The sequence below is a fragment of the Bufo gargarizans genome, chromosome 8 (assembly GCF_014858855.1).
Source record: "Bufo gargarizans isolate SCDJY-AF-19 chromosome 8, ASM1485885v1, whole genome shotgun sequence".
In the NCBI taxonomy this organism is placed as follows: Eukaryota; Metazoa; Chordata; class Amphibia; order Anura; family Bufonidae; genus Bufo; species Bufo gargarizans.
The window spans coordinates 35,542,052-35,554,998 of NC_058087.1; the positions used below are offsets into that span (position 1 = coordinate 35,542,052).

The window sequence follows — 12,947 nt, forward strand, 5'->3', positions numbered from 1 at the left end:
CAAGAAGAGTCAACTTGTGAACAGCATAAGACGTCGTTGAAAAGCTGTGAATGATGCATAAGGCAAGACAAGTTATTGAGACATTGACTGTGACAGCCTCGGTGTTGTGGTCCGTGACACTTTAGCCGTGCATACTGGTTGCCAGGGGCAACACATTGTTTTCGCAGCATGTATGTGCTTTGCTCCCCTTCTCCTGGTTCCTCCCCTGTTTGGTGTCTTTGGGGTTAACTATCTGGCTGGGTGTGGCCACTGGGTTCATATTGCCTGTGGCTTCCAGGCTGGAGTAAGTTGTCCTCCAGCCTTGGTGTGTGCTGGAGTTGCTCCTGTCCTGGATATGTCATCGATCCAGTTTGAGGGCCGACTAGTTGGACATCGATGTCACCATGATGTCTCCCCTTTGTTCCCCCGTTTTGGTACCCTTCCTTACATGTTTCTTTGTTTGTTGTGGGTTTATGTAATGGTGTGTTGTAATCTCTAGTTTGGTGTTCCATGTCTGGTATGTTTGGTGTTGTTTTTCAGCATGGTTGCTAGACTTTTCCCCTGTCTGTTGTACCTCCGGAAGGGGGTGTCAGGGTTAACCGGAGGGGGAATCACAAGTCAGCGTGCAACTCTGCGGAAGACGGTTACATGCTGAGAGCAGCAGAAAGGACATGTCCAATAAGAAAAGACGCGCCATCTTAGTGGCCAGGCTGAAGAGAATCTAGCAGAGCAATTGGAGAAATGAATCGGAGATCTCTGGATCTGTGAGGTACAGGGCTGGTTCTAGCTTTGATAGAATGTATGTCATATACTTTGTGAGATATGATTTTTTACATCAATTATGGTGTAACCCTTTTAAAAGATATCAATAACAGATTGGTGAGGGTCCAAATCCTGGCACCTAAAATGATTAGGTAACTGAAGGGGCTGTAGAGCTCCAAAAGTATGGAGGTGTGCCTGGTAAACGATGAAGGGGACACACCACTTACTGAAGAGCTGTAGCTAGAACGGTATTGGTGCCATTATAAGGACAAGCCATTATTATTGTAGTTAAATATAACCCCTTTAACACCTCATCCCCTGTAAAGAGCTTATCTGAACCACTTGATCTGCTGTATGAAATAGTCCCTTAGCTGGATCCTGTAATATCTAGCAGATACCAAATGGTTCATGACTGATCAGTACAGATGATGATTGGGCAGCACAAGTGGGCAGAAAGAAATTAAGAGTGGTTTCTGCCTCAAGACAAACCCTGTCTACATGCCCAGTTAGGACATATGGACCTCATTGAGCGTCTCTTGGTGAAGAGTCATTATAAGAAGCGCAGAGCGATAGTAGCGCAGAGCGATAGTAAATTACATAGATCAGTGATGGCTAACCTTGGCACTCCAGCTGTGGTAAAACTACAACTCCCAAGATGCCCCCCTTGCTTAGCTGCTCTCAGAACTCTATAGAAATAAATGGAGCATGCTGGGAGTCGTAGTTTCACCACAGCTGGAGTGCCAAGGTTAGCCATCACTGACATAGATGCTCCCTGATTGCAACAGGTGAGATGAATACTAGATTTTCTCACAAAGACAACCTCTGTCCATATACCATTGCCAAATGGAGTCCCCCACTTGTGACCCCCTCTATATATAAGAATTTAAATTCACTCATAAATCCGCTCTGGATTAATGGTGCAGACATGCACAGTGCAATAATATAGAGGAAAAAAAACTGCAACTTCTCCCTGCTCACGCCAGGTCTAAAATTGTGGGCATATAAAAAGTCTAAGGAAGCTGTCTTACATTTAGAAGCGGATCCATTGCCAGCTATGGGCCTTTATTAAGACAGGTGTCTAAAACGCTGGTCTTAATAAATGTGTCCCTATGTTCTGGAAAAGGCGTTTTTTTTTTCACTTTGGCCTTTACCCTATGAAATGCATATAGTGAAATCTTGAAAATCCACACTTAACAAAAGATCCACACAAACGTATTTTGTTTCCGTGTCCGTTCCATTTTTTTTTTTTGGCGGATAGGATGCAGACCCATTCATTTTAATGGGTCCACAAAAAATGCAGACAGCACACCGTGTGCTGTCCGCATCAGTATGTCCATTCCGTAGCCCAGCAAAAAAAATAGAACATGTCCTATTCCTGTCCGTTTTAGGCATTGTTACAATGGATCTGCAAAAAAAAAAAAACGGATGGCATACAGATGTCAAAAGACTGCAAAACACATACGGTCGTGTGCATGTAGCCTAATGAACATATATATTAATATTAGAGACATCCCTATGTTCTTGCGTGTAATGCATTCTTCATTATTCTAGAAATTTACGCTTCAAAACTGTTTAACAGTCACAATAGAAGTTCACAATACAGAGAACTGAATTAAATTTGCACTACAGAAAGAAGCACTAAATTGTGTCTTATATCGGATTTCTGCTTTTTATCCCTAGTTTATAATTTTCACTTCAGAGTTTGTTGTACTGAAATTATATTTCTATTGACCTCTACAAAGTTGTATCAGGCCGTCTGAAACACATCCATAAACTACAACTGGAAAGTAACAATTATATCCATAAATAATTTCATGCAAAAATAGTAATTTCCACACACTACAATTATATTGTCAGCACTGGAGAACGGCCGGGAATACTCGGTTTGTATTTGATGATGTATGGAATACATGGAACCAGGCAACGTCTGACAATGATAGTTATATTGCTGGACACTTCACCAGAAACTCCCAACACAAGGATTGAAAAAACCCTGCATTTCTGAAGGGCTAATGTGTTCTCTTTCTAAGCGTCCACAATATAATTTGCTGTTGTCCTTTTATGAAGTGCACTTTCTTCAATACAAGACAAGATCATACGTCTTAATGATTATTCTTGTTGATAGGTTTGAAGAGTTGAAGAAGTAAAGATTTGGTCCTTGAGCATGTCATATCTTACAGGGAACTTTAAATCTGTGGTTGGGATCTGTCAGCCGGCTAATACGTATGATTTGCTTTGACTTTCTGAGGGCAAGATCAGCATTTTTTTTGTGCGCCTATTTGTCTGCTTCTTATCTGAATAGGTCTAATAATAATATACAGTATATAGTAATAATAATAATAATAGCAATAATTGTTTCACATTGCTCCAAAACCATTGATTCCCTTTAGACAGCCATGGAATGAAATGTTTGAATAGTGTCTGCTTGCAACCATCACTAGGGGGAGCTTGTAGAAGACAAATTAAAACCGATTTAAGCTCCCTCTACTGGTGGTTACAGAAAGCCAACATATTATCAATTAGCTCTCTTGTAATTTTAAGGTTTTGGATTTATATGATTCCTATAAAGATAAGTTAAGAAATTAATCACTCCTTGAAGTGAAGCAATTGCTACTATGCTACATGGCAGGAAGAGACCGTTGTAAAGTTATAGCTATTGGTCACTTATAGCAATGTATAACTTAGGAAATGAAGCTAGAAAAACTCTTACACTGTCCGCCCATTAGCCCTGCTCTTAAACTGTCCTTGCTGATTCCATTCCTTTGACTTACACCTACAGCGCAATCCAAAGGACAGTTCCACAGGTAACTGGTGCGTGCACAGTGTATTTTCTCTCTTGTGGCCATAGGAATCAGTTGTTCTGCAGATGTATGGTCCCCATCGCACTTCTGGAGTCATCGGCTCCCTCAATTATAGGGACTGGTAGTGCAGAACAATGATTCTTGTACGTGTAAACACACTGTGCATGTGCCGACTCCCTGCTGGAGCAGCCTGTGAATGACGTAGAAGACATCATCCATATCAATCAATGGAATGGAAGCAAGACACTTGGAAGGCCCAGATACGCCCAGCTGACCCTTCAGGGCTAATTGGCATTTGACACGTAGCTATACCAGATACGGGATCTGTCAGGATAAAAACCGCTCCTAAGAGTGAGTAAGAACATTAAATGTGATTATGAAAAACAAGGTTGTTTTCAGAGATGGCTAAATATCCACTAGTCTCCATTGATGTTAAAGGAGTTGTCTCACTTCAGCAAGTGGCATTTATCATGCAATCCAGCAGTCGTGGTCGTGTTTGCACACTATTGGAAAAAGTGTTGGCCTATCTCAAGGGTGTGCGCAGGGCCGTCTTTGCCGCAGGGCAAAAGGGGCAGCTGCCCCGGGCCCAGTTGCTCCTGGGGGCCCATGGGAGCTCCGTTTCCCAACTCCCATTCACTAGTGACTAGGTTGGGGCGTCGCTAGGTTAAAACATTCGGGGCCTGGGCCCCGGATGTTTTGTCCCAGGCCCCGAATGTCCTGCCTGCCTGCTAGATACAACTGTATTGCCGTACACAGAACGGCAATACAATTGAATCTTACACTGGGAAGAGGCGAAGGACCTGTGGTGACATCACAGGTCATGTGATCAGCAAAACAGGCTGTGATAGGATGACCTGGATGATGTCACCATCATGTGACCAGTGCAGGATTGGACCAGAGTGAAGAGGAGGAGCCTAATGCAGGACTGGAGAGGTAAGTGAAGGGAGAGGCAGAGCAATGCTGGGAGTTGTAGTTATTTAACTGGGATGTATGTTAGGGCTGAAGGGAGGGATGTTATTGACATGGGACTGTATGTTGAAAGTGGATGGTGGGGGGGAATAATGTTTATGTACATGGGTTTAGGCTACGTTCACACTTGCGTTTGGGGATCCGCTTGTGAGATCAGTTTCAGGTCTCTCACAAGCAGCCCCAAATACATCAGTTTAACCCCAATGCATTCTGAATGGATGCGGATCCATTCAGAATGCATTCGTTCGGCTCCGTACAGCCCCCCGTTCCGTTTTGGAGACGGAACGGGGGGCTGTACAGGACAGATCCGCACGAACGCAAGTGTGAAAGTAGCCTTAGGGGGTGATGTTTACATGGGATTGTGCGTTGGCGACGGCTGATGTTATTTACATGGGACTGTATGGTGGAGGGAGGATTATAACTGCAGGGGGCACTGCAGATCCAGGGGACATTATAGGCGGTCTTATTACTACTGGGGGCTCTATAGGAGGGTCTTATAGATCCGCCTTATTTCTACTAAGCGCACTATGGGGGCCTTATTACTACTGAGGGGAACAATAGGGGGCCCTATTTCTACTAGGGACTCTGTGAGGGTATTATTAATATGGGAGGGCTCTTCTAATAATGGGGGGCATTGTTGAGGAGCATTATCACGGTTGGGGCAGTGTTACTAATGAGGGCATTCTAGAAGGGAATTACTATTGGTGGGACTATGAGGAGCACTATTACTATGGGGGGCAGTAATGTTTCTTCAGGATAGTATTTGGGGGTATGGGGGGGGGGGGGGGTAGGGGCGTAACTAAAGGCTCATGGGCTCCGGTGCAAGAGTTCATCTTGGGCCCCCCTTCCCTCAGTGCTTTGTGTGTCTTCTTATGCGGCACAAGTGTCTTTGGGCCCCTTCATGCTCCTGGGCCCGGTAGCGACTGCTACCTCTGCACCCTCTATAGCTACACCCCTGGGGGGGGGGGCACAGCAAGCAGCAGGATAACACTGTGAGGACTCCAGTTGGGGGATAATGATAGAATGTGAGGAAGCTAAGATGTCTGTGTGTCACACTCTGCAGAGACAAGGCGGCTGAGAGAAGTTGTCCAGACCGAGTGGAGAAGATCTACAGAGAAGATGATGACAGAGAGGAGACGTCACCTGGAGGCCCTGGATGTGACAGGTAACTGCTGCTGTATAACAAGTACAGCAAAGTGCGGGGGGGGGGGGGGTGGCGTTATCCAGGGGGCCCAAGTAAATTCTTGCCCAGGGTCCAATCAATATTAAAGACGGCCCTGGGTGTGCGACAAAGTGACGCTTTTTTTCCACAGCAAACACAACCACCACTGATAGATTTCAGGGTGGACGTAACCCCTGGATACAAGCCGTGTATAATGAGATTGGGAAAAGGAATCCAGCCAGCAAAGGAGGCAATATGGACAATCACAATACATTAGCAAGTGCCTTGTATTAACTTTCTTTACATCATAAATGCCATTTGCTGAAGTGAGACATCCGCTTTAACATCAATGGAGACTAGTGGATATTTAGCCATCTCTGAAAGCAACCATGTTTTTCATCATCACTTTCAAGGTTTTCACCAACATTGGCATCAACATGAAGGAATTTCACTGTGACCTACGCAATAAGTAATTTAATTAAAACATAGGGGAAAAAAAATTCACGCTCAGCTAAAACTCCTTTGTTTTAGAAAAGGATATTGAGACATCAAGGCCGGGCAGAGCTGACAATTGGGCATGATGACACAGTGCATCAAAATGAAGTCATCTAAAGCAGAATCTGAAACAAATAGTGAACATGATGAGAGAAATTACAAGCAGCGATACATTGTTTTTTAGTTTTAATCTTTGAAAAATCCTACCCCGTCTGTGTGTACATGGATCAGAGCTGATCATGGAGCATAGACCTGTACATAAAGCCAAAGCAAAGCTGTCACATCCTAAAGAAATGGTGGAAATCTGTTTTGTGCCTCTGAACGATTTATGAGGGGATCTGTATGCAATCCATTATACAATGAAAGGTGCTAATCAGTGAAATTACAGGAATTTCCTTACTGCAAGATAAAAAGAAACGTTTGCACGGATGCAATTGTGACAGATCAGTGCAACATAGCCCAAAATGGTATCTATTCTATTCCTATGCAGTGATGGTCAGTTCGCAATGTTCACCAGCGAACACATGCGGGCTGCCATCTTTAGTAAGGTAGACTCACCCGTCCACCCGTAAGCTCTTACCTGTGCCTGTGCCGGGAGCCGGTCTGAAATCAAATGCGGTCACCGGGAGCAGGCAGTTCTGAGAACAGCCGCCGGGGGGCCTTCATCGGGCTGTTCTCGGAACTGCCTGCTCCCGGTGACCGCATTTGATTTCAGACCGGCTCCCGGCACAGGTAAGGGCTTACCTGTGCATCGTCGGACGGATGAGTCTACCTTACTAAAGATGGCAGCCCGCATGTGTTCACTGGTGAACACTGCGAACTGACCATCATTGTTTCCATGCAGGGATGAGCGAACCTGTGTTTTACAAGTTCAAGGTTTTGATTCAGGTTTTATTCCAATTCCAATATGGATTCTGATATGGAGAGGACTCCTGTGTTACGGAAACCAGACGGATCTGTTATGCGGCCCATAGACTTCTATTATGACAGAATGCAAAATGGAATGCCTATTAAAGGCATTTTCTTATGCATTCAGTCACAGAATTCGTTATGGCCCATGGTAACGGAATCCACATTGGAATTGTAAAAAACAAACAAAAAAAAAAAAAACACAAGTTCGCTCATCCCCATTCCCATGGGGTGGAATGATAGCACTTGAGATATGGTGATCACGAAATATCCCATATCCAATTGCAAATCCCAAACAATGTTTTCCCCTCATGAGCTTATGTTGAAGTTGCATGCAGTATTAGGCTATTTAGGGAGACATTTATCATCTGTGTTTGTTTTGCCCTGTGTGCCTATGTGTCAAAATACAGGGGGCCGCCTGTAATGGAGTAAGGTCGCACATAGTAAATGTGCCATAATCCAGGTCTAATTTCACTTTTAGCACCTTGAACACAGACCATTTTGAAAAGTGGCGAGGCTCACCAAATGTCGCAAAAAAAAACACTGCAATCGTCATGACTCGCAACTTTTTTAAGCCACAAATTAGATGTATCCGATTTGATAAATGTCCCGATTTGATAGATGAAATTTACACCTAAAATTACTCGTAACCTCACAATTTACTGATTACATGCGATTTTGCAATGTTTTCTCCTGTGGGATTGTAGGGCATCACAACGAGCAACTTTTTTTTGCACACACTTATATTGAAAAGAGCAATTCACTTTTCCAGTTAAAGTGAAGGGTTCAACTTAAAGAGCATATGTCAGCAGGATCAACCCCTTTGAACCAGGCATACTGCTTGGTGGGCTTGATAATGCTGATTAAAATTATACCTGTTTTGTGAAAACCGATTGCGGCTTCCCAAGAAAACAAAGACTTTTATTCTTTATGCAAATGAGGATTTTAGTGCACCAAGGCGTGCGGCCAGCACTGGAAAGCTGAGGAACCCAGGTGCACTGAGAGGCTAGGCCCCACCATCCAGTGCACTGAAGCCCTAATTTGCATAAAGAGTAAATGTCTTTTTTTTCTCAGGAATGCCACAATTTTTTTTCACAGTACAGTTTAATTCAGCGGAATCAGCTCTGCCAGGTAGTATGACTGGTTTAATAGGGTCGATCCTGCTGAAAGATGCTCATGGAAGTCATGGAAGAAAACAAACTAAAAGAAAGTCAGACTCACAAACAGATTTATGAAATATGAAGCCAACTAGAAAAAATGGGTACACTAAGAAATTTCATTTTTTTTTACATTATGGAAATAGACTGGGCCCTGATAATAATAAAGGCACCAACACTTACCTTCCCTGGCCCCTCTAATACAGCACCACTGCTCTGTTCTCTCTTGGGCTGCAGCTAGTCAAGTATTGTTCTGGCTGCAGCGGTGACATTCTATACACTGCTGCAGCCAATCACTGCACTCAGCATTGTACATCACATGACTGCTGAGGCCAGTGACTGGCTGCAGCAGTGTACAGGGCAGGTAAGTGTTTTTATTATTTTATCAGTGCCCAGGCTGTTTTCCAGCTCAGCCTTATTCACTGCAACGGAGTTGGCTTGCAATACAACACAAAACCAATGGACATGTTGTTTCTGGAGGAAAGCAGCCATGTTCTTCTAAACCTATAAAAACCCTTTAAGAACCATCCTTTTTTGTGCCCCTTTAAAAGTTCATATTTTTACCTATTGATTCATTGCTAGGCTCCAGTCGCATCGTTTCTAAGAAGTGTTCCAAAATTTTCTCCGGATTCCCGGACATCACAGTGTACCTAGAAAATACAAAGAACATTCTCCATGCAAGGATGTATTTATAGGTCCTATACAATTATTAGCATTTATTGCCAGACAGAGCCGTGCTTTGAGGCACTGAATAAGTTCTTTGCTAGTGATGAAAAAAGTGTATTTTTTTTTGTTTTGTTTTTACAGGAATTAAATCACAATTTTCCAGTAGGCAGAGGTACCAGAAGTGGGACCCCCCCAATATTCCAGACATTTATGTCATATCCATTTCGTCATTGGAAAATGTGTATGTTATAACAAAGAACTGAATGGACCATAGACATAATACAAGCTACTATACAGATCAGCCTGTATTCTGCTAATGGGTTAGCAGATCCTCTCATTTCAAGCCATCAGTCTCAGTGAGAAATTGGGTGTAGGCTCATTCATGGTGAACCCACTGTATTCGTTTACGAGTAGGAACAATTGTGATAACACAGTGGCCTGTCAGAAGAAGCCCATGGTATGATGGCCTCTTCATGTTATAAAGAGCGGCCTATAATAGATTTAGAAAGTGGCAGCCATAATGGAGCTCAAAATCACCTATTATACTATAATGAGGCTGTGCTGATGGCAGACTCCCATAAAGTACACCATATCTATATGGCAGTATAATACGTACTTGTATGGTGACTGGGTGTTTACTTGAGCCGACGCTTGTTGGCCAGATGGAATCTTCTCCAACACCAAGACATCCTGGTCATGTTCCTTCAGCCTCACTGTATTTGCTTCAACATCCTAAAAAAAATAAAAAAATAAAGAGTTAGATATGACTATAACATGGGTGTCTTTAAACAGGTGTCCATTGTAATCTTCAGACTTGTGCGGTGCAAGTGCCAAGTACAAGTTTTGATACATAGCCTGTGACTGTTCTCCTTATACTGTATACTCTCTTTGCTTCCAAACCAGATCTCTTAGCATTTCCTAAATACCCAGTTCATCTGCACCAGCCCAGAGTTGTACCAAACTTTTAGAAAAAGTGCAACCGAATGCATTTTAAAAATATCCATCCTCTTCCGGTGTTCAAATGCATACATGTATTTTTTAGTACGCTATCAACACGGGAGGAAGGGTTCTACTTTATTGTGAAGCCTTTCTTCAATTCCACTTCCTATAATGATCAAACAGATAATTTTTTCTTGTCTTGGACTAAAATACACCAGTAAGGTAACCGCCAGAGAGTGGATGCTGCTCTTGTAGCCTACACTGCAAAATCCATGGAGGGCCTGTTTACATATTCATATCGCCTCTGGTCTTCTTTAAATTGTACTTAACCTTTTGAAGGAGGTTATTAAAAATTCTAAATGCCATAAAATAAATGTTTGTAATATAATTAAGTTTTTCCAATTTTACTTACAAAATAGGTACCTGAAGTTCAAGTGCCTAACACAGTTTTGGAATCCGTACACTCGTGCACCACTGACACTGGAGCCGCAATGGACGATGTACAGGCAGCAGCAAACATCGCTGCTCCCGCCTGTGCCACCTCCGCTCTGCTAAAGCCTCCGATGGGCATTGCCAGGCTTTAATGGAGCGTGCACAGGCAGGAACAGCATTGTGCTATGCAGAACTCCGGCCTGTGCTCACTCTAATCTGCTAAAAGCTCTGCACAGCACATTCTTCAGTGTACACTTTTAGGGCACTTTAAGACAAAGTCTGATACTTTTCATTTGTGACGTTACACATTAGACTAAAGTTGCCCAAACCTGACAATTTTGGAAGGACCGGCCGACCCTATAATGTGTATTTGATGTTCTACCTATGTTTATTCGACCTACAGTATGATGCGGAGAAAAAGGGATTGTGCTTGTTCAATTTCGACATGCCCAATCCTATGTTCTCAAGGGAGATAAGCTACCACCAAAGTGGTCTTTTTAGCAGCTTATGACCCTTTTCTCATTCATAACACAGACACTCAGTCAAATCAAGTGTGCAAGTGTCTGTGTGTTGTAAGGAACAGTTGTGGGACGAGCAAACGTTCACTCAACAGCTACTAATTGTGTACAGCTGGCCACCTGCAGAAGGACTAGCCACTCACTGAGGTGGATCTGCTGCGATGGAGTAAATGGGAGGACTCTGGCCAAAGGTTGTATTACTTACCAATAATCTACTACTATATCACTGTACTGCCATATTGCTACACTACGAATATTAAAACTTACACGCAGAATTCTGTTGAAATCTTCTTTGTCCACCCTTAGGAAGTGGCAGTTGTCTTCTCGCAGGACAATTGAAGCTGCTCGGGGAGCATCGTTTACTAAGGCCAACTTTCCAAAGTCGTCTCCTTCGTGCAGGGTACAAACCACACCCTGGGATAGAGGATAAGAAGTAACCATGAACATCAGTATAGTTACTCATTTTAACTGCGCATGTACTCTATGGCCGGGGAAGGTAACTGCAGTAGAAAGAGGAGTTGTAGGAAATCCTGTGGCAGCAGCTGAGACAGACCTGCAGGACCCCTGACAAGGTCCTGCAGCCACTGCTGAAAGGACCCTGTGGCTACTACTGACAGGACCCTGCAGTTGCCAATGAGAAGCGTTTGGAAACTTGTAGACTCTATACATATGGGGTGGAGGAGGCAAAGAGCCTTTGCTCTCCACTAACAGTTTCACATTGTGCTGTGCACACATTGTATACAAGTTGACTACTGTATAAATATAGAAAACCACATCACTGTCACCAGTATACCTTACCGCTGCACAGCGGGTAAGGGATCCATGAGGTCAGCAGCAAGGAGAGGGGTCAGGCCAAATTTAAAGCAACTGCTTTACAGGTTACTCGACTTGACCACTTTTTCATATTAGCTCCATCTGCATGCTAATGCTAGGAAATATGGAATTATTATCCATTTTTTATATTTTATCAATAGAAGAAAAGGACATTACCAAAATTTATTTAAATTTTTTATTTTTTTTCAATGGGTAACACATTACCTAAAAGAATGCGATTATTGGCTTTAACATTTAATGTACTGATTAAATATCGGTCCGTAACAGGGACTTACACAGAAATCACAGCATAGAAAAACTTTGTGTGTGTGTATAATTAATATGAGTTACTTTTCACATACAGAACTACATATCCCCTGCTACCATTCGCAGTCATAGAATTAAATGATCAAACTCTGACTGCCTGCAGCCACCACTAGAGGGAGCTCATCACATACGGATTTATACAGCTACTGTTAAAAGGGGTTGTCCCATCTAGACATATATGACATATCTATGAACCACTCATATCAAAGAACATGGTCCTGATGTGAATGAGCATGCTGTGCATACATGGGCATCCTCTTTATTCACTGTTATGGGACTTTTGAAGACAGCTGTTCAAACGTGCTCAGCAATTTTTTAGGAGACCAATACCAGTGATTCATGTCCCCTTGTTAAAGGGGTGTGTTCCACACAGTCTGACACTGTCTGCACTGAGTGGACAAAGCTAGAGTGTGTAGGGACACACTCACAACTCGTAACATCCGCTTGTTAATGTATTCATAAATTTCTACAAAGAGTATAGGTCCCTTGACACAGGACGATGTACAAGCAGATTGTCAGGAAGGAAGCGTTCCTTCCCAACAATCTGCTGATCTCGACCGGAGGAGATTGATGCACTTAAATGCAGCGATCTCCTCCAGAGTGTGGGGAGCAGTGATCGCTAATGCCATCGCTCTTCCCGATATTGTCTCGTTGTTACCCGGCAGCAGATCGTGTTTACACGGCACAATCTGTCACTGGGAAAAGATGATCTCTTTTGTGCTGCACAAACGATCCAATTACCCGAAGAACAAGTGTTTCGCTCGTGTAATTGGCCATGAATTTACACCGCCAGATCATCGCTAACAAGCGTTCATATGAAAGCTTTTTAGCGAATATATGTTCAATTCTCGACCCATGTAAAGGACCCTTAACTGCAGAGTTCTGAGGAAAGAAGCTCCACAAGTTAGCAGAGCTTACAGGTTCCCATCATTAAACTCTAAATTCTGTAGGCAGTGAGCTTCCCCTAGTGTTAGTCATGGGAAAACTCTATGGGGGGAATTCATCATAGAGCAGCGCT

General features: G+C 43.2%; 1 protein-coding gene across 1 annotated transcript in view; it reads right to left on the minus strand.

Annotated features, from left to right (window-relative positions):
- Positions 1-12,947, minus strand: part of RAPGEF4 (Rap guanine nucleotide exchange factor 4) — a 198,720-nt gene that overhangs the window by 67,245 nt on the left and 118,528 nt on the right. The window contains exons 11-15 of the mRNA XM_044303173.1: positions 11,057-11,203; positions 9,517-9,632; positions 8,799-8,884; positions 6,376-6,420; positions 6,215-6,293 (exon numbers count right to left, since the gene is read on the minus strand). Coding sequence (XP_044159108.1) covers positions 6,215-6,293; positions 6,376-6,420; positions 8,799-8,884; positions 9,517-9,632; positions 11,057-11,203 — 473 coding nt within the window. The remainder of the gene's footprint in view (positions 1-6,214; positions 6,294-6,375; positions 6,421-8,798; positions 8,885-9,516; positions 9,633-11,056; positions 11,204-12,947) is intronic.